Below are 24,077 nucleotides of genomic sequence, written 5' to 3'. Positions count from 1 at the left end.
TGAAAATGCAATCTATAAATTATTATATGCATAATTATCTGTGACACTACCTCATAATGAGGGGCATGTCATACATTACATTCAACCAATCTGACTTGCAGTGAATTATAATTCAAGACATTCATAAAATTTGGGTGGAAACTGTCATATTTAGTTTTAATCTTCAAATTATTCCATCTTACCTAGAGATGCCCTTGTTTATGTAACAGCAAATAAATTAAATGACATCAAATTAACATTTTCTGCAGAAAATTGTAGTCAACAGTCCCTTACCTATTATCTTGGAGTACTTGATGACAGGAGTGGACCTAGTGACCCCAGCTATTTCTGGACAATAGGAGACAATATCCTGTAGAATTTCCTTCTCTGACATGCTGTAGTGTCCCTGATGCTGCCTACAAAATATAATTAATATTTTGCATTGCATTCATTTAATATAATTTGTTTGGCTTTTATTACAGACATGTGTAAGACACAGCAAAGGTTGAGTTCATCGTTGGCAGTGGTGGCATCAACACAATGAAGAATTTTCTTGTGCAAGCCCATAGACCTAAAATAGAGATGTGACAGAATGTTTCAGCAAACCACTGTCGCTTATAAGGCATTGTCTAACAACATGGCATGCACCAACAGATTAGGACCCCTAGTGGTATGAAACTCTTATTTAAACTTTGATTGCTAATAGCTTTGATGTGAACAGATTTTTAGACTGGGCAAAATACTGATTACTCTATGCTACTGAATTATGTCAAAATTATGTAATTGATGATTCTAATTTGGTGGTAAATACGCCAATTTCTATCAATATTTCCAAAACTAATGAAGCTTTCAATCACTAATATTCTTGCTTAAACACCATAAATATTATTTTATGATTTTTTGTTTGTTTTTGATTTCTTTGTTTGGTGGAGTAGTTGGGACAGTAGGTTTCATTTCTCCCTCTCTCTCTCTCTCATATATATATATATATATATATATATATATATATATATATATATATATATATATATATATATATATATATATATATAATGGGGTGTCAAATTGTTTTATTTCTACATAAAACGTGTGCTTAAATTTAAAGAATGTTAAACATTGTAAAAATGTACGTATCTAAGCAGTGAGCCATGGTTCTTGGAGGTACAAGGTAACAGTGATATTAATTCATGTAAATGTGATACACAGGTAAGTTGAATACGTATTTGTGTTGTAGCAAATACTTTTGATGTGGGTTATTTGTGTTGTAGCAAATACTATTGATGTGGATTAATTGATGTGGGTTATTTGTGTTGTAACCAATACTAATGATGTGGGTTATTTTTGTTGTAGCAAATACTATCGATGTGGATTATTTGTGCTGTAGTAAATACTACTGATGTGGATTATCTGTGTTGTAGCAAATACTATTGATGTGGGTTACTTGTGTTGTAGTAAATACTATTGATGTGGATTATTTGTGCTGTAGCAAATACTACTGATGTTGATTATTTATGTTGTAGCAAATACTACTGATGTGGATTATTTATGTTGTAGCAAATACTATTTGATGTGGATTATTTGTTTTGCAGCAAAGACTATTGATTTGGATTATTTGTGTTTTAGCAAATACTATTGATGTGGATTAATTGATGTGGGTTATTTGTGCTGAAGCAAGTACTACTGATGTGGTTTATTTGTATTGTAGCAAATACTATTGATGTGGATTATTTATGATGTAACAAATACTATTCATGTGGATTATTTGTGCTGTAGCAAATAATATTGATGTGGATTATTTGTGTTGTAGCAAATATTATTGATGTGGATTATTTGTGTTGTAGCAAATACTACTGATGTGGATTATTTGTGTTGTAGCAAGTACTATTGATGTGGATTATCTATGATGTAGCAAATTGATTGATGTGGGTTACTTGTGTTGTAAGTACTCTTGATGTGGATTATTTATGTTGTAGCAAATACTATTGATGTGGATTAATTGATGTGGGTTATTTGTGTTGTAACAAATACTACCGATGTGGGTTATTTGTGTTGTAGCAAATACTATTGATGTGGATTATTTGTGCTGAAGCAAATGCTACTGATGTGGGTTACTTGTGTTGTAAATACTCTTGACGTGGATTATTTATGTTGTAGCAAATACTACTGATGTGGATTAATTGATGTGGGTTATTTTTGTTGTAACAAATACTACTGATGTGGATTATTTGTGCTGAAGCAAATGCTACTGATGTGGATTATTTGTGCTGTAACAAATACTATTGATGTGGATTATTTGTGTTGCAACAAATAGTACTGATGTGGGTTATTTGTGTTGTAACAAATACTATTGATGTGGGTTATTTGTGTTGTAGCAAATACTACGGATGTGGGTTATTTGTGTTGTCGTGAATACTATTGATGTGGATTATTTGTATTGTAACAAATAGTACTGATGTGGGTTATTTGTGCTGTAGCAAATACTATTGATGTGGTTTATTTGTGTTGTAGTAAATACTATTGATAAGAATTATTTGTGTTGTAGCAAATACTATTGATGTGGTTTATTTGTCTTGTAGCAAATACTATTGATAAGGGTTATTTGTATTATAGAAGTATTGGCCAAAGTAAATACTATGTAGATTTTGCTTTATGCAAACCATAAACATGTCCATATCAAATTTAAATATTTTTATGTGCATTAAGGAATTTTTTGAAGACTTTATTATTGTCTAATTATCCATTTTAAGGCTGATGAGATCATTGCAAATGTATTATAAGTACTAGGAACTATAAGTCCTAATGTATAAATTTACAGTAATGTTAAAATGAGAATCATATAGTTCTGGAGGTGACAAACTGATACCGCTTTCAAGGAAAGATTTCATGTTTCTAACACAATTCAAATGCTATTAATGTTTTTAACTCAAACCAAATGTTTTTTTCTCATGAATTTGGTATTAACTTAACTGACTCACGAAAAGAACTTGTCACTAAAACAAGTTATCACTATATTAACAAGATTAGAAATAAATATATGCTTATTCCTCAAGACAACCTCAATAACAGAAGTGCATTTACTTTGACAGGTTCTATAATTTATCCCCAAGTAAACCTTTTGATTATTCTGCTGCTGCAATTTATCTGGAGTAAACCTTTTGGTTATAGTGCTGTAATTTATTTTTGTTTCCTTCTACATTCCCTTAGTCAACATTCTCTTGTGTCACATGTATTCATCTTCTGAGATGGGAATACACAAACAAACATCAGAATCTGGATGTCTCTACATCAAAGTAATGGTATTTAATCCAGCATTAAGTTATACCAGTTGTATACACAATAACTTGAGTTGGTTATTTAACCGATACTAAGTATTAAGGTCATTGATACATGGAGTTATCTAATTCTAGTTGACTGGTACTTATTTTTTAGAGACTTGTATCAAATCTATTTTAGTACCACAGCTAGATAAAAAATGGTTTTAATTACATTTATGAAGAGAATCCGAGTGATCAACATTTGAGTTACCAAGATTTTACAGCACTGTAATGTAACTGTTACAACTGCAATGAATGCACAAAACCACTTATGTATTATGTTCCAAGTCAAAGAATGAATCCCATATGACATAGGGGTGGCCTTCAAATATTATATGCCACTTCAAGTTTTTTTTCTCTTTCTGAGATGTGGAACCAAACATATGAATGAATAGTGTACATACTCACTTATAAGTCTAGTCCAACTGAAAACTGCATAGATCCAGGTCTGTGCAGTTTGATAGGAATAACCAGAGGACAAACAACATAGACCCTGATCTGCAGGTGCATTAAGCAATGGAAAATCAGAATCTTATTTTGTTTGCAGTTTTATTCAACTTATAAGTGAGTATGTATAGTGCTATTTTGTATTATTATAACCCAGTTCTTTTCTCATTTCCAAATATTTTCTGCAATATAATGTGAATGGAATTCAAAATAATCTTAGATTTATAAATGTCTCAATTGCTGTACTGAAGCATACATACATACTAGCTTATATCTTGAGTCATACTGAAAACAGCAAAAAGCCTGATCTGCCATAATATAACACAAATGCAGATCAGGGTCTATGCCGTTTTACTAATTACTCCTAACAAACTGAAGACCCAGATCTGCTGGCACATTATGAGACAGCAGATCTGGGTCTGTACAATTTTCTGTTGGACTCATGTTTTAAGCAAGTACATATGGTACATGGATGTCAGTGAATACTCTTGAATTCTTTTATCTGATGTTAGATATGGAAATATAGAATGAACATATGTATTTAACATGAGATGAACAAAGCAAGATCAAATGGGCACTTAATAACATTATTTCAGACACAAAAGTAAGAATGAACATTCAAGTATATTTTTAAAATCCTTGTTACAAGCTGACCTTACATTCAGCACTGATTTGCACAAACAAATTGTATCAACTAACAATGGTATTATGGCACATCCAGGAAGTATGGATTAATCAATTTCTTCAAAATTTGGACCTCTAGGCTACAGTTTTCTTAACTTGATCCAACCTACATTTAACCAACTATCACATTTACAGAATATACACTCGAATATAATGTGCTAGCAGAATAGGGTTCATGCTGTTTGTTCTACTGATTACTCCGAACAAACTGCATAGACCCAGTTCTGCCAGCACAGAGCTGGGTCTATGAAGTTTGTTATTAGATTTGACTAGTAGGACAGTATATGGTATAACAAGATATTAGAAAGGGGTTCTTTCTGTATAAAACTCGAGTTTAAATAACCGTCAATGTTCCAATACCAATGTCATTATCTGGCCACAAAATGCTTGAAATACATGCATATTAACTCATTCATTCACCTGACACTATTGTTTACTGGCTCTCTGTTTAAATGATGTGAGGTCAGTCAGGTTGTGTTACTATATCTTGCAATCATAAAAATGGATAGCTCAACCTGTGCCCCTAGAAAAAAAGTCAACAAGTTTTATGACTATCCTATCACTGACATGTTAATGTACACAGCAAGGTACTCAGCTAATATCCAACATTCTAATTTATCCAACAGTTAAATGCAATGACCTTCGATGGAATAATGAGGATTGGTTGAATATTCCATTAAGAATTCGTTTAACATTAGAAAATATTAGATGTTTAAAAAATAAAAAAATTACATGTCAACTTTAAATGCAATGATAGAGCGATATTTGATGAACCTGATCTTGAATCTTTTTAATTTATATCAACCCAAGTCCCTTATCTGACTCCAAATTACTTCACCCACGTTTGTAGGCAATAAGAAAACACAACCTATGCCCTGTGTAAGGTAATAATATGTACCAGATATGGGCATGTCTGTAATTCTAAGTGCTGAATATTGGGTGAAAGTTTGAATGGAGCATGACAACATCAAACAACAGCAACAATAATTGTGCTACAGGTGTACAGGGTGAAGAATAATGATCATATGACAGTGTAAATGGAGGTACAATTTGTCATCCAATTTCACGCTCAGCTACTTCACTAATAGGTCAGTGACACTCCAGTAAGTAAATTCCTGTAATCTACCATGTTAAAACATCAAATACCACTTGCCTCAAATGGGGGGGCAAGAGGAAGGTTCATCTATCACACCTGTGTCAGGTGATGTAGGTAGCCAGAAGGTACATTTGTTGGCATGCAATATGACCATTACTTCTGTCACATTACTACTCATTCAGCCACTCATTTTTCCATGTCACAGTACAACTCATGAAAACTTTAACACACTCCCAACTTCAACAGCATCAACCCAGACCTGCCACAGCTGAGACAGACAATTATATCATTGTTCTGTGCATTGCACACTATGTAATGCAAACATTGTGGTAAGCAGGGCAAACCACGATGAACAAATTTAACTTGTGTAGCCAATGAATCAATTTCTTGCATAACATTCCTTCCAAACAAAGTCCCTGAAAAAACTTTTGTTCCAAATGACACTGGAGAATACTCTGTGAATTTAATGTATACTTCCGTATTTTCAAAAAGTTTGTTGGAAACTTGGGTATCTCCATTTGTTTATATTCAAGTACAGTTACAATGCAAAAATAATACAAGCTGATTACGAAACTTTTTTACTCGAATTATAAATTTATGCCTCCCAAAACCTTAAGAAAAACAAAGTCTGGATAAATTTCAAAATAATTTATTCACAGAAGATATATTTTGTTTTAAGGATATTTTTTTCTTGCATAAATTTTAAATTGCTGCTATGTGTACTTAAATCAATTTCCTACAGTCATAATCATAGTTCAATCAATAGTTTGGTCCTTCAACTGCTGCTGCTTGGTAAATGAAATATTTGTTTTCTGATTTAAGTAAACATTACAATTTTTTGGCTCTGGTAAACATATGGGAAAGTGTAAACACTCAAACATGTTGCATTGTAATTTATTTAAAAGTCACAGTATCACTCATTCATGAACAACTCTATGTACTGTCTCCCAATATTGTGTCAATCAGCTATGTTCTCCTTACAACAAATATGTGTTAAATTACATGAAAACAATTAGAATTTGTAACATTTTATTATAACTAACATCTGCATGTTCTACTGATTAAAGGTTAATGTATTTACACTTTAAGTTCATACATGTACAAAGGAAAAAGAAAATGTTCACCATTTTCAGTAGAATTCGTTGGATTTGTTGCAATAAACAAGTCTGCCTGATCTTACAAAAAATATCCCATTTTTATTCATCTTTCCTTTTGTGTATAGTTTGGAACAGTGCTGGGATGTGTAGTGAACATGCATGAACAATTATTTCAATATCAAAAATTTCTGTTATAAGTTGAACAACTTTTAAGTTATAATTGGCTACAAAGCCTGTCAAAATTATCAATGTTTTATTCTTTGTAGCATGTCATCAACTGTGCATGTTTTGCAATTATTTCACATACATTCTGTGATCAAAACTGTTCAACATTTAAATCCCTTAAAATGGAAAGAGTACAGTATCTAATATGAATCGATAATGATTACAGAAAGTTATCCCCTTGATTAAAAAGTAAGTTTTAACTTCACAAGAAAATCTACTTAATCTACTGTATATCAATACTATGAAAAACATTTGGTTTAGAGACAGATGAATATCACCTGTAAATGAACAGAGATCCTTTCTAATCTGGTGCCATACATAATTCATGTAATGGATATACTTGCTTATAAGATTAGTCCAATTGCAAAGTGCACAGACCCAGATTTGCCAGCACAGATATAAATCTACTAAGTGTCTCAAGAGCAATTGGTAAAATACACAGGACAGATCTTGATCTGCTGGTGTTATATGTAATAGCAGATTAGGGTCTATGTTTAATGTTGGACTTGACTTCTAAACAAGTATATACAGTAATTACTGTGACATCTCCACAAGTCTGATTATTTGGATCACAAATTTACAATCAGCCTGAAGATTTTCTTTCTGCTTTTTACCTATCTTTGTTTCTTTATTTCTTCATTTATAATGAATCTCTACTGGCATGACAGTAACTCCTAGCATTACAGTGTATAAACTTTTACACCCAGAGTAATTTATCCCAAAGTTTCAGCTGAACACAGCCACTGATGTGGAAGATAAGTGACTTTGAAAAAATTTAATGCAAAACTTTAACATTATTGATATTGCTGCCAGTGAAAAAGTAATGACTATATTTTATGCCAGTGAGCCAATGAATACTGCAAGCCTAAAATCTTCATTCAAAATTATCAGGAATTAAAATCATCAGAAAAGTTATCTGCAACTGGACTTAGCTAAAACAATTACTGAAGCATACTATTTCTCATTCTGTAACAAAAGATCCAACTCAAAATTGTGACAGCTGATTCACTAATGTCTAGTTACAGTCTAAGAAAAGTTATTGCACACCAATATTTTGGGAGGTGTGTCTTCAATACTACTGAGATGGACAACAAAATAAACTGTCAAACATTGAAGACAAACTCTGTCAACATTACAGTGATGCTCTGAAGCTGGGACAAATCATTTCTTTTGAAGTACCATAAATAGCTGTGAAAAGTCATCACCTTTATCCTGACTGCCATGGGCCAAATGTGTTAAGACAATGACCTTTCTCTGTGTGATGACATTTACTATTTTGCCATCCACTGTAGAGCTATTGCTAGAAATTACTGGAAACCTGTGAAACACTAACAAACAAACGGTGACATTTATCAGTTCTGTAATTATTATATTCATCTATAAGGTTGATGTAACTGGTACATTGTGACAGATATTATCATCAACAATGTTTTTTTAGGTGTTTATTTTTTATGAACATTCATTCAATAGATTTTGAATAGGAAGATTATTGTTTAATTGAAGTGCTACATTGATCCACTCTAAAAATTAAGTTATTCCTACTCATGAATACAGGACTGTACATTTGATTCATGTACAATGCAACAAGACTATGGTGGTGCTCTACAGTTTCATATTTTGCATAGGGTTAGAATTTTAAAGAAAAAGAATTTCCTCACTGGTTATACAGGCTATTTAAAAAACACTTTGTATATCTTAGGTATTGTTCAAAGATCCTTTATTTTGGTGTGTGATTGATGGGTGTAACATGGGTTATAGAGTATACAGCTTGACCTTACTCCAGATGTGCACCTTTCAAAAAACTGCAAGCTCCACTTGGTCATTTTCACTTCCTGGACTTTAGAGGTAAATTGTAAAAAGAAAAAAAAAGGAGCCAATAGCATTTGTAAAAATATTTTATATATTTGGTTATTCATCCATTGCACTTTCAGAAGCTGGTATTGCCCAGTTGTGCAAAATTCATTTTCCCTATTTTAATAGGTGCTAAGGCTAGTTTACTTTAGACTAATTCAGGCTGATTTTTTAGCATAATTGATCAGTCATTTTAGTCAGCAGTGTGCATAGATCATGTACAATTTCCATAAATACAATATCCAAAGAAATGTCAGCCACATTACATTAATGTAGCATAGAAGTATGCCAATATTCTCTCCAATGTGCATGTTTCAAATGCACACAACTTAACCTTACACGTTACTCTCTCAAAAGTACATAATAACTGGTGAGTACCCCCTATACACTATAGTCTCTTCTGATACCAGAACAACTAAAACTGTTTTCCAAAACTGAAGAGTAGCTATTTTTGACAGGTGGACACAAAAAAAATTAGTGAATTATATATAATGGTGTGTGTGTGTGTTGGTTTTAGTAATATTTTAAAACATTATTTACTATATCATGCCAAAGAAATAGGAGTTAAGTGCCTTGCCAAGGGACACACCAAGGCAGCCAACCCAGGCTGCTATAGACAGGTAATGAACCCAAGACCCTTGGATAAAGGTTTTTAAACTCTATCAAATGAGCTACCATGGCTCCCTATAGCAAGGTGGTCATGATGAACATGGGCAGTCACTAACTTTTGTAGGAGTTTGACTTTGTTTTAAATTTCATGAAAAATATTTGAATAAAATTCACACAATATAGATGCCTGATTGATCAGAAACTTCCAAAATTTTTATCAGCTGACTTGTTAACAAATGTTGATAAATAGGGACTTCTTGTATAAACTGCAAACAAAAGAGAGACCTTGATATGTTGTCGCATAATGTGCTGGCAGAATAGGATCCATGTTGTTTGTTCTATTGATTATTCCCAACAAACTATACACACCCAGATCTGCCAGTGCACTGTGTGACAGCAGATCTGGGTCTGTGCAGTCTGCATTTGGACTTGATTAATAAGTGAGTATATATGGTAAGTGAAGAAAGTAACTGTTTAAAACATCCTGTATGACATTCCAGTTGTGAAGAGAAACAAACTCGTCCACAGCTATGACCATCTGATATGATATCACTATCAAGATATTTTTATTTGTTGAACTTAAATCTTATACAACAATAGAAATGTCACTGAACATGTTACTTCACTCCTGGAGAAATATTTGAATCAGCATTTTACACAAAATACAATTTATCTTTTCATCTGTACCTGGACTTTACCAAATGTAAACATTCCTTACTCATACAAAGTAAATTTAAAAAGTGAGTGTTAATGCAAGGTAATTTATCTTCATTTACTAAATATTTGTGAACAAGTGAACTTTAAAGCATTTATTCCTTTGACATATCTGAACTACTAGTACTGGAGCAGCTGGTGTCAAGGGTAGGAAGATGTCACAAAAATTAATCGAAAAAGCCTCAGATGGATGATAGAAACCCCAGAAAAAAGTTATGCAGCTAACTTCAAAGTTAAAATGTTTCTTTTGAAAACTACATAAAGCAATTACCACATATACACATGCTTATAAGTCAAGTCCAACTGCAAACTTTGAAGACCTAGAATTGCTGTTATATACTGTTCTAGCAGATCTGGGTCCATGCAATTTGATTGGAGTAATTGGTAGAACAAACAAAACATGCATCTGCAGATCAGGCTCTACCTTGCTTGCAATTAGATGCTACTTATAAGCGAGTGTATATGGTATATGTTTCTTTCAAGTTTGGATTCTGACCTCTTTACAAAATGATGTAGGCATATGGTGATAATTCAAAAAAATCTGTAATCTAGATGGACCCCTGGATGACAAATTATTACATATTTTTCTTTACAAAAATGTGGAAAAATATTCTTTACTACAACTGAGCAATGCCTTAGGCTACCACTATTACTACTTTGATGTTGTCTTTAGCTATGAGTTAAGTAACCTACACAAGTCACTTCAAATACTGTTTACAACTCCTTCAAGAAGAGCAGTAATATAATGAGTAAATGGCTGACATAAATATTACAACATGAGAATATCACACAATGCACCCTTCTACAATATGGCCATGAATGAGTAAATAACCTGTCACTTCTATCTAATACCAGGGATATAGCTGTGTGTGGCGTGTGAAATTTGAATTTTTAACACAGCCTAACAATTTTTCAGGCATATCGATATGTCTGCACTGTGGCAGTTTGTAGCGATGTCTAGCACTGGGTCATAATGCCGCAGACATGTAGGATGATGTCCCACCCAGTCATGGTATCCTGACACCAGGCTGACCAGTCCTAACACTAACCTGTTAGTACCCATAAGAAAAGTGGCTTTTGCAGGAAACTCCATGGATGCAATTTTTTTTGACATCAAAGTGTCAGCATATCAGGAAAGAGGTAACATTGATGGGCTCTGAGAAGGCTGTAGAGGGACAGACAACAATATGGCATTTAGACTAGCAAACAAAACATGGCCTTGGATATAGCCAACATGGATTTACCAGTGACTAACAAACTGAACTTGGGATATGGGCCAAAATCTTTCAGGGTAGAAGGGTCAGCTGAAAAATGCTGGCCAATGCACAGAGTTTAAAAACATATAAGCACAATCCTAGCTATGCAGTGCTGATGTTATGTAAATCTATAATGTGTGTCTTTAACTTTTGTCAATGACTATAGATTGTAAGGGTCATTTGAAAATTTCATATTACATAGCTATCTTCTGTCTATGATTGTAGATTAATACTTTAAGATGATATCTGTGAACAGATTTACTTGGATTTGAGTTCATGACGTTGGTTTTCCCCTTGGAAAAACCATGACTTACCTGATCTCTTGTCAGGTAGTTTGCTAAAGTTTAAAAGAATAGACCTGACCTTGTTTACAAATTTGATGGAAAATTTGATTGTAAATTACCTAAGTCCTGGGCATTTTGTTGGGTCATAAGTCGGTGATAGTCTGAATAAAAATCTGAAGTAAACAAAATTATTTCATTTCTATTTTGATATCTATCTAGTGGAATTAGACTTTTAGTTGTGTTCAGTTATGATTTGAGAGGATTTATTTATTTGAATTATTCACTGAAATTACAAAGGGGTCATTATTTTTGGACTAAAACACTATTGCTGTGAATTAATTCAAGGATATTCTGGATTATATCATTGTGATACATCAAGACTGTTGGCACATTACATTGTCCACAGTGTTTCCTTTTATGCACATTTGTGCATCAGGGATGCATGCTGAAGAAAATTGATGCACACATTTTATTGCTGTGCATTTTTTTGATGCAAAGGATTCGCATAATGCAATCAGGATTTATTTAATATCCAATGCTTTGGACAAGGGATGGCATCGTTTATACTTTGCACATAGACATTGACTGGTTCCCTGGTTTTCTTGCTCCCTGTGTTACACTCCTCTATTCGTATAGTGGAGTGCAGCGCAGGGAGCATACAAAACTGGGAACCAGACTAGCATTAGGCACTGTTATGACTGAGGAGCTTCCCCATTTCTCGCGAGCTGTCACACAATTTCCATCGATCTCTGCAAGATGGCAGGTCTCAATGCTTGTTGCACTAGAAAGTGATCTTCAGATTAAAACATTGTGCACTAAGAATCATTAGCAAAGAAAGTGAAAGAAGCAGAACACAAAAGAGTAACTGTGGATCTAACTTTAATGAAAAATGGAGAAAATAATTCTCTTGACTGGAATACAGCACATCCATTAGGATTACCGGTGTAACTTCTGACTGCGTGATTGTGAAGACTGCAAAAGTGAATAATCCTTTTGTGACAGGGTTTAAGAATTTTAAAACAAAATCTGCCCTTGTTTACCACAATATATCTGGAGAACACATTATAACCCAAGACATTCTTTCACAACAAAGAAATCAGTAAACTTGCCGAGTCAAATTCGTTATGTGGATAACAAAGTCAGGGGGTCATTGCAGATTTTGTTGATTTTTAACTTTGCTGCAGATGAAAATTTGCCAGTACATTTTTGACCCCCACTATTTTTATTTGACCCCCAGTTCTGACACCAAGGTTTTTTTTTTTTACCCTCAATTTTACACCCCTGGGGGATACACTGGTCCAAGACCATTGGCTCATCATCACTTTCTATAATGAAATTCACTCAGAACACTCTTTTGGACTATTTGGAATTTAATTCACAACTTTTTTTTCTAATTTTCACTTTGTATTCTAGTGGAATATATTATTTGTTGAATTTTACTAAACTTGTTGGTTTTGCTTTTTCTCTTACTTAGTTTAAGACCATAGGATCATAACAATGATAAACCCTTGCAAAGATATGAAATGTACTCCTAAAATGAAAATGATATTAGGGAAATATGTTAAAACTCCTTAAACCAGGGCCTGTGTGGCAAGTCCATGATCTGCTTAGTGCAAGGCTGCAACACTTACTAAAATTTCTAAACATTTCTATACAATTACCAAAACAAAACTATTTAATTAAACTGATTTGACACTCAATCTTTATCCTTATCTGTAAGTTAGGCTTACAGCTGATGGCTAGTTACTGGTGAATTTAATTAACTGATGATGTGCATGCAATACCTTGCTAAACAAGCAAATGTTTCATTTTCTATACATAGTTTGCTTCATATTATGATAGGATTCAGTTTCTAAAACATGTCTTTGTGGAATATACCTGACAATTTAGTTAAAAAAAGCCTTATAATTGTTGGGATATTGTTTCAAACTGCTAGAGAAAAATACATGATGAAAAGAATTAACAACACAACTCCAGATGTACTGCATTAGCTAACACCATATGTACCACATACATGTTAACCCCTAGCAGGAACAAAATCCATCAGAGGGTTTAAGCAAATTAAAAAAAACTTGAACCAAAACTTCAATGTAATTTTTATTTGATTGCAGTCTTGATCCCAATGTCATAAGGATGAGTGAACATGTTAAGCTTCATAATGAGTGACCACAATATAATGAAAATGTATTATGGAGTTTAGGAAATATAAGCAAATAAACAAACTTACAAACTCTGAAGAAAAAAAAAACTTTAAAAAATTCCTATGACTGACCTTGACACAAGTGAGCATATTACAAAATAAACTAACTTAGCTTCTTAGAGTCACTGTGACATTCATCTTTGATGTTTTGATTCCCAAATCAATAGTTGTCTTTCTTATCTCAAATGCAAGCCATTTATAAAGTATGATGAAGGTTTGTGGCAAACATGTCAAGTTACTGTGAGGAAAGTTTAACTTCTCTTAATCCCTGTGACCCTGACCTTTCACCTCCTGAGCTCAAAATCCACAAACTTTTTACTTGCGTCAATTTCAAGCTACTAAATTTGATAACAATAGCTGATGTTGAACTCTAGTCATTGTGCAGAAATGAAGCAGGGAACAAATGGAGAGACAGAAAAATGGATGGACAACATCAAAGCATAATATGCTCTGCCATATTGAAGGCATTTAACAAAATCTATCAAGGCTATTAGGAAATATATAAACAAATAGGAACCAGGAAATATAGTCTCTAGTGAGGTAACACATTAATTACCCCAACCAATCAGATGCATGATCAGAGTCATTAATATGTACATATCTCACTACAGAATCTAAGATTATGGCAATACAAGCTTATTAACCAAACTGATGCTAAAACCAATTAAAATGTGGTCTCCAAAGTGGCAACAAGTTCAGACAACCAGATGCAAAACTACCACATAAACATGCATACATTTTGCTCATAATCAAACTAATCCAACATTTTGATGATGAAGACCTCTCGCTCTTATAAGGCCACCACTTAAGCAGCATGAAAGTGACCTTATAAGAGTTGGTGGCATTTCTCTTGAGATGTGAGTAATAAGTACATATTAAGTAAGAATAGCACAACCAATATTTTAAATACTGAATATGTTCATTTAAAATTATGTGTATGTTATTTATTTAACAAATACTTATATTAAAGTATTTACCAATATTAATTTACAAACACTGTCAGTGAAATCGGGGTAAAACCATCTGACAAAATATCATTCTCTGTCCTATTCAAGGCTAAAATACTGAAGCTATCTCTATCCAATCCAGTTTTCCACTGTTGCATAGAGTTTATTGACAATGTTCATTTGAATTCTTTTGATTTCAAATTTCTCAGCATTGATCATAGGACTCTCCCTCTTCATTTAGTCCTATTGCTTTCATTTTTCTCTTCTGACATTGAATTTTTTGCAAAAACATTTTCCTTCATTGGCAACCATACAACTTTCAAGTAAACTGTAGCTGTTACAGTAAACTGGCATATCTGTCCAGCTACTACAACATATGCTTTGTGTTTACAGAGGATGTGAACTTGTCACGTGATCAGCTGGTTACAGTCTGGTGCCCTTTCATGTACATCTTATAATCTAACAGAAAGAAGTGATGAATGCTAATATACCATTTTCACTTTATGGTGACCAGATGTCATGCGGACAAGAGTCGAACAATATTGTGCTTCTCAGATGTTGGCTTTTGTCACCTTAATAATTAGTGGCAGTAATAGCCAGTAATTATCAAAGTGATAAACCCTGACATCAAAGGAACACACAGCAGTAAGGATAATCGGATTACTTAACCTCTTTATATGGATTAAAGTTAGGTACTTTTTCAGTATGTTGAAACAAATATTGGTGTGTTAAATCTATAAATCAACAAATATCCACAACATTTTCATCTGTAAACCCCAATATGGGTCTCCTTGTAGGGGTAAATTTGAAATGGTTGCACTAATATGGTGACTGCAAGCATTGTTATAGGGTACATTTGAACTGTGGGGTCCAGGAATTCTGGCCATAAAAAAGCTGGTGGTCAGGGGTGTCATTCATGAGGGATTACTACTGTACAACACTATTTCACTCATCTGACCAAAATCTGATCAGAAACAGAGTTGCAACAGTGTTTACAACTCTACCAATCATATGCAATAATTATTAATATGCATGGATCTCCCTCATAATTGTAACTTTGCTATTTTTATAACATAAGCCTATTTACCAAGTTTGATCCAGATCCTATTCTGGGGTGAAAACCAGATGCAGGATCGATGTACTCTTATGATTTTGACCCTTGACTTCAAAGTCAATAGGGTGCTGTCTCCATGTAAGTACATAACTTAAAGTATCATGTGGAAACCTGGATCACAATTTCAATTCAAGTGATCCTGACCACTGACATCCCAAATCAATCCTCCACTCAAGGCCAGTTTTATTACAAGGCTTTAAAACAAATTTCCACAGAATGAACCTATCCTTTCATAAACAATTTGTTCTAACTACCTAATAGATATGGTCTAAATTCTCAAATACAAATTTGGTAATTCAATATTCAGAATTGTGAAATCATCCCTATGTCAAACATAGTCAAAGGGAGAAAACTTCAATTGTTTTAAGCATGGATGAGGGTTGTCTCTCCTGTATAGGTTAATGTGAATTCATTTATTTACATGGATTGATTATCTTAATTTTGCAAAACATCAAGTTTTTTGGTTGTTGTTGTTGTTAACACCATTTTCAGCACAAGATAGGCTATACATGGCGGCCAGTATTAATGGTGGAGGAAGAACCCGGGAAAACCCCAGAAAGAACCACTGACCCACGAAAAGCTACTGGCCAGCTTTCTCACATACCAACATTGGCTGAATCCAAGACTCGAATCCATGCAGGCAGAGGTGAGATGGCAGTGATCCGCAACGGAGAGCGCTTTAGACCACTCAGGGCCCTAAGTTTTTTGGTACTTGATGGATGAAGGATGGGGTCCTACTGTTTCAATGGAAGGATTATTGTTCATTTTGTTGTAAAATTTGTGGTTGGTAACAATAATGAAATCCAGGAATATTTGTAGCCCAAGGCACCATAAAATTGTGAATTTACATAAATCAGAAACGTTGGTGTTGCACCTTAAGCATGGGATCCCAGGTTTCTCAAAATATATTGCCTTATGTCCCTCAAATTCTGACACTGCACCCCCTTTGGCACTACTTTCGTCAGAAGAAATAAGAATGAAAACTGCAATTACAATTTTTCTTTAGTGGATCTCCATTCATGTCTATGATGGCTCTAGCAATGACCAAAGTCACTAAAGGTGATAAACACTCTAAAATGACAATCAACGTCCACTTTAAAACAATTTATCTCTCAATGAAATCAACCAAGGCTTGAAGTAGTCAGCTGTGCTGCAAGTCACATTGACAGTGAAGATTTAATTTATTTTGAAACTGACTGATTGACAAAAGAGACATAAATTAGTGCAAATACAATATCTGTCATTTATAGAATAATTTATTAATTTGAAAAATTGAGTAATTAAAAAAACATGGGTATTTATTGTAATGTATGCTGGTAGGTAACAAGTGAATACTAAAAGTGAATGAGAGCAAGATCTGGAATGGAAAATTCCTTGCTGACGCTCATATTAGGAAAACCAGATATTCAAGCGTATTCATGATTTCATGAGTCATCTGAACACATGCTAAAATGTGTATTGTAATAATGTAAATGTTCAATAAAAATATGATACTACTGTGCTGATGCCAAAGTTAAAGTGGAAAGACTATAAAAGCAATAAGATTATCTCATTTTCCTCAACTACTAGTGTATCATACAATTCTATTTTCCTTTGTCCCTTTAAATAATTATGTCCCCTGTCCCTGAGATCCCAAGTAACTGATAAAGGTCATAAAAAAACTTCTGGCTTACCCTTTGCAATTTTCGTCATGGCAGGTGCCCTGAATATCAAAACGACATAGCATCTTCTTGGGAAGGATCTTATTGCAGAATGTAACAGAAGACAAACTAAGGTTCTCTCGGGTACGGAAGTATGGACTGAACCTATATTAAAAAGTACAAAGACAGCTATAACAGTTTGTTTTAAAGGTGTGTGTGTGTGTGATTTGGATTTTTCACATAGCTTTAACAATTTTTCGTCATATCGCTACAGTGTCTGCAGTGTGGCAGTTTATTGTGATGTCTAGCACTGGGGCATCATGCCGCAGACATGTAGCATGATGTCCCATCCAGTCACATTATCCTGACACCAGGCGAACCAGTCCTAACACGAACCTCTTAACGCTGAGAGCCAAACAAGGTAGCTGTTAGTACCAATTTTGTAAGTCTTTTGTATGACTCTGCCAGGGATCGAAGCCACGACCTCCCGCATCCGAGGTGGATGCTCTAACCACTAGGCCACCGGAGAGGTATGTTTTAAAGGTATGCAAATATCTACCAAATTTTCAAGTATTTCACGCTCAAATCGAAGTTTCTCCAACTTTTTCATGAGAAAACTGACAAATTTTAATCATAGTCTCATGTTGTCGATAGCTCGGTGACCCTTGCTGTAAAGAATAATAGGCAATATTCTGATCTTAAACAGAAATATAACTGTCAAAACACAAAATTGTATATATAAAAAAGACACACTATACAATAAAACTACAAACTTTCCAGGACTGGATTTTTTTATTATAAAAATTCTCATTTTCTATCTGTCAAGACCATTTAAACCATATTAAATTCCAAAACATTTTTTCATGATTTACATGTCCAATGAAAACCTTTACTAATCTACAGACAGAATGTATAATCAATGTTACATATTACTAAACTGTAGACAAAAGTGCATAATCAACATTTTATATTACAAGCATGTAGATAAAACTTTACAATCCATATTGTCTATTATGAATGGGATCAGCCATAGGGGTTGGAATATATGCTAACATTGTCTAGCTTAACTTGGCTGAGTGATGCATACAATAATAAACTGTTTGCCATCAAACCCTGAGAAAACAAAACCTATCAGTATCAATGGAAAAACAACTGAGATTAAGGAGTCAACAGTTACATATATTATATGATAAATAATGGATTCTGCATTAAAATTCAAATATCCATCTGTTTTCTGCACATTATTAATTATTCCATTATTTTTTCCCTAAATTATATTAAGTATTAGATTCAGATTAGAAAAGGAATGATTTTGTCATGGAATCACCTCACTGCGTACTTATAAATTTTTATGAGTAGGCAATTTGCATAAAACTAAACTCCCAATAGTATTTATGTTTGTAAAATGCATATGCACCCAATGAAGACAAAAACAGTCAAGAAACAAAAAGTTCTTAAATTTAGAAAAGGGCTGAAAACTTGATTTAACAGTATGAACATTTAATCCGGGCATCTACATATCATGAAAAAAATGCAGACCAGATTTAATTTGTGTACCTCAAGTCGTTTTTACTTAATTGCACAGTGAAACCCATCAAAGCTGAAAACTCTTGGTATCACCAACAATTTTCAGTTTTTAGTTTTGAATTTACTGAGGTTTTTGCAGAATTGTAAAAAAATCTATTTCTCCTGTGTGTGTGTGTGTGTGTGTCCTGATATCTTTTAACTAATGTGGCTTGTGTTAACAACTCCATTTCATGTGTCGAAGCCAAATAATGTTAATTTTTAGCAATTGTGAAGTTTTTTAAACTCTATACAAGGTGTAAAACTTTAGGGTATGTCATTAAGTGAATCTGACTTTTGGACAATTGCTTTGTCAGTCTCCATCAGCAAAGCATCAAAGCGTGACCACATGCCTGGCTAAATATTTAATCCAAATTCAGAAGCAAACAATCTTCTATTGATCATGTATATAAGGGAACAGTATCAATCACAATTAGATACTAAACTGATAAACAAAGTCTTTCTTAAATGGTACACCTACAAGCATTTAGTTATTAGTAATTTGCCACAAAAGACTTCTCTTTTGTATAGATCAAAAACTTCAGATTAGTCTAATGTCAGCCCTAACCTGTGTTGGTATGGCTGTCAACTACTGTTTTAACCCTGTGTGCCACTGAGACATTTTCTTTTGTCCTACAGATCAGCCTAGTACAGAGCTTGCTAACTGTAATCAATCTTCCAGGTGTGTATCATGAAAATACTTCCAAGTTTGGTTAAATCCCGCATACAATTGAAATTCTGTATCAAAATTTGCTTTGGCACTCAGAGTTGAGAGCCTTTGTTTTATTGGGAAAAAGATGATATTAAAGACGGAAAGATCTGAGACTAAAACAAAATATTGGTCTTGAAGGGATTCTGGTAAACTAATGTTTCAGTTTTCAGGAGTTTAACTTTACTAGAAATGGTTTTGTCAAATAGTACAAACAATGTGTCCACAGGACTCCCTCAGATGAACTAATACTCAACTGGCTGATTAGAATTTCAAGGAGTCCAGGATAAGACTGCTGCTTCTTTTAATAATGTTGAAAATCCCTCCTGATATTCTCAAGTGATAAGAAAACTTGCAAGATTACCACCATCTGTTCAGGAGCAGAAGCAACAAGATTTCCATGATGGTTGCTGTGGTAGTCATTTTTTGCAAATTCTTTGCCTTTTGAAGTTATTTCATGCTAAAACTGACGTGCTTCTTATATATGGTTTTATACAAATCTTTTCTGAACATAAAACATTAGGAATATATGGACTTTTTCTGTGTTTCTGGCACTTCTAAGCTTTTTTTACAAATATTTCTGCATTAAATACTATATTCTTCATTCACTGCCAAGTTTAAATAATATGTTACTCTTCAAATTAATAATGCATACTCGTTACTCTGTTTTTGCACGTATATACATTGATTTGAATTTACAATGGAGTAAATAACTACTGCCATTTAACATTTGGTTAGGACAATATAATTTTTTTTGCCATTTTGTTTCATATTTTTAAAATAAAATCAGTGACCAAAAAAGCAAAAAAAACCATAAAATGAATAGAAAGATAAAAACTGAGTTAGCCTGTTAAGTGAGACTAGACAGGTCCAAGGGAAAATGGATTACATGGGCAAAATTCGTGGCAAATTCCCCATTCAGTTTTTCATATTGCACAGGTTTTTCACTAATTTTTTATTACATGAAGTCAGGATTTCAAGGTGTAAATTTGGGAAGTCTGAACATTAAATTTTTTAAAGATCCAATTTAATATTTTCTTTATAATTCTGACATTATTTTTTAGCAATATTACTCAGTTCAGGATGTATACACAAGGTTTTAAAAAAACGTGGAATCTGAGACGGAAAGGCACAGTGATGGTTCTAAAAAATATTTATGATTAATAATTATGAATTGTAACCAGAGGGACAATGATGATTGACTTTCTGTTATTTATTATGACAAAATTCACAAAAATGTCAAGGTTTCAACTGATTTTCTGCTTTCCAAAATTCTGCAATCTGGTTGAAGCTATACCTGCTAAGATGTACGTAATAGTATGATGGCTTTAGTGCTAATACAACTCTTTATCTTCAAGCAATTTTATACTGAACTGGTTGAAATTTAGGTATTATTATGTGACAGCAAGATATATGGCCATTTACTCTAAATATGATATGTGAAGTCTACCCTTGAAAATAAGTTGAAACAAGATTATTTTAATAAATTACTTTAAAGAATGAAAATACAGTTTTATAAACTGAACATTTGGTATAAACATCACCTTTTTAATAAAATACAGCTTTAATGTGTTTCTGAGCCTAATATATGTCATACTAGTGTTGTCATTTCCATTTTTTATGTAGTCACATGCCAGGAGTTACCATTTTTGCATCTTGGGTAACAATTAACCCAAAGCTAAGCACCTGTCTCGGACTAGTGTATTTAAAAAGTTTACTTGTTTGACTTCGAGAATGAATACTCCTGGACATCTAGCTATGGGTTTTGATCAGCAATGTACAGATGCAAATATGCCAACCCAATTTATCTATCCTGAGTGCTTTATTAAGCAATCCTCCTAACATGCTTCTCTGGACAGCATGACATTCTGAAGAGATGAAAGGACAGATGGACTGGACCAATTCAAGCAATACTGGCATAATTTTATTTTGGCTAAACAAACAATTTTAAACTGATTATTACCATCAATGCATAGTATTACAGTATTTACAGCAGCACTTTCAACTTGAATTTACCTGTAAGCTTTGAAATGCAGAAGAGGACTCCTGTAAGTGAACTCTACAGGCTGATGCACATCTGTATTTTGGATTTGCGGAATCTCCTTTTTCCACAAATGAAGACCTGGAATCTGCAACATGTGTTCAAATTATGAAAAGGATTCTTGATTCACCAAAGCAAATAGCATATCTGCGACTGAAAATTTCATTTGCAACCCAAATAAAATGGTCCACTTCTTTTAAGGCCCTTCTCAAGAGGAATTACCCCTTGATGAGGGACAACCATCACCTGTACCACCATAGTGAATTCTTACAACATTAACCCCCTAACCAAAAGCAAACCCAGTTATAGGGCTAATTTTTGCTACCATGCCTATTGCAAAGTTTAATTTGTGATGTATGGTGAATGGATTGTGGTTAACAGCAGAAAAAGTGTATACAAGTGACACTACACTATGCCACTGAAGTTGCTTACCACATTAATAATGAACCACAATATAGTAAGAATGGTTGAACATTTAATGACTGTATCAGTGTTGTAAGGGGGGGGGGATAAATGAACAAAATGCCAGGTAATGTAAGTAATAATTGTGCTGCCAGCCATATTTATTTTATAATTATCAAGATTAGGATAGTCCCGGACTCAATGAAAATAATCACTGCTGTGTGAGAACATTAATTAGATATGTAAGAAATAGGTTTCTAAATTATTTTTACATGTTTGTCAGCTTGACCCTCTATTACAACAAAAAAAAAAACTGGACTCATGACGAGACAGTCTTATATCCAACTTTGTTGTATAATGAAGCATGTTACAGAGGAGTTTCCCAACAGCAGGTCAAATTCTGATGCTTGTCCAGGCATAATGAACTTGTCATCAAAACAGTGGCTCGAGGCAGCATGAGAATCAGTTAACAATTTCTTAAGTTTGGAGCAAAAATAACGATTCACCCAAATGATCTGTCAAAGATGCTTGACAAAACATTGCACAGAGTTTTCTATTGGTCCTTTACAATTGGAATCAAGGAACCTCCAGTAACTGGGCATCATGACAGGGAAACTGTCAGTCCATGTGCAAAAACATGGAGTTACTTAGCCATTATATATTATAGTGTTTAAGTAAAATGAATACAAATTTGCTGTAGTAAATATTGCTGAGTACAATAAATATTCCAACCCAATTACAACCTCTTCAAACCCAGAATTGTGCCTCTGCATAATGCACTGACAGATCTGGATCTCTGCAGTTTTGTTGGGATTACTCAATAAAACAACAGTATAGACCCTGATCTGCCATTGCATAATGTGCCAGGGGATCAGGATCTATGTTGTTTGCAGTAGAACTCAACTTATATGAAAGGATATATGGTATCAAACTTTTCATACAGATCCTGTTCTAAGATAGTGACATTAGTGAATATGTCTGCAAAAATGACATCTCAATAGTACAAAACAGTTCCAGTAATGATTTCATTTTTTCAAGATGCATTCAAACTGATATTTTTTCTCCCCAAAAAATCATACTTACTCGAAATAATCTGTGATACAAGTAAAAGTGTCCCCAAATTCTTTTATCCCCTGACATATAACATACAATTTAGAACCATTAAAAGGAAAATAATTTTTGGAGTAAAATCTATTTTTTTAAATAATTAATACCTGTCCAATCATAATACATTAAAAAAATATCCACTACCTTCAAAATTCCAGGACTAATAAGCCATAAGATGTAAACCACATGTTTTGATGTGTTTTAGCAATAGTGCTAAAAACATGGTCTGCTTGCCAAAATGGAAGTCAGACAATAGTGGTCTCCCCTTTGATAAAGGGACTGGTACCAATTACATCATTCATTAGTTACTACCAAAGCAGAATTACATGCTCTACCAATGATTAACTGTGGAGATTAAGTGTGTGGATTAACTGTGGGGACAGTCTGGTGGGAGTGCTAGTATTGTCATCATTTAAGTATTATTGAAGAATTACATTAGAAGAATAGGAAGTAGCACAGGGAGTTACAAAGTTACACCCCTTTACTCAAGCGATGGCCCTGCTCTGGTCTTCTAAGGCATGTGAAGTAGCTTTCAGTCTCATGTGTGATATCTGCAAGGATTAGCACAGTTTAATAAATGGACATGGTTTTTCCATTAAAAAACTTGCTCCAGCATATCCACTGGAAGTAAAGTGATCTGCTTCATTATGAAGCTCCTGAGTAGTATGGCAAGTTAGTCTTTTGCACTGCTTCCTTATGAAGTGCTGAGCGGTACGGCAAGTTAGTCTTTTGCACTGCTGATACAGGCCCCACCAGGCCAAATTGAATTCTTTGGTTCTTTGCGATGACAAGTCTTGG

At 33.7% G+C, this 24,077-nt stretch overlaps 1 protein-coding gene across 1 annotated transcript in view; it reads right to left on the bottom strand.

Annotated features, from left to right (window-relative positions):
• Nucleotides 1-24,077, bottom strand: part of LOC149799101 (zinc finger C3H1 domain-containing protein-like) — a 152,260-nt gene that overhangs the window by 75,409 nt on the left and 52,774 nt on the right. The window contains exons 16-18 of the mRNA XM_089958096.1: nt 21,746-21,858; nt 17,491-17,622; nt 274-395 (exon numbers count right to left, since the gene is read on the bottom strand). Of these exons, the coding sequence (XP_089814222.1) occupies nt 274-395; nt 17,491-17,622; nt 21,746-21,858 (367 nt within the window). The remainder of the gene's footprint in view (nt 1-273; nt 396-17,490; nt 17,623-21,745; nt 21,859-24,077) is intronic.

This window comes from Sinohyriopsis cumingii, chromosome 5 (assembly GCF_028554795.1).
Source record: "Sinohyriopsis cumingii isolate HCF-2022 chromosome 5, ASM2855479v2, whole genome shotgun sequence".
Taxonomy (NCBI): Eukaryota; Metazoa; Mollusca; class Bivalvia; order Unionida; family Unionidae; genus Sinohyriopsis; species Sinohyriopsis cumingii.
This window is presented reverse-complemented; position numbering and strand designations above follow the sequence as displayed.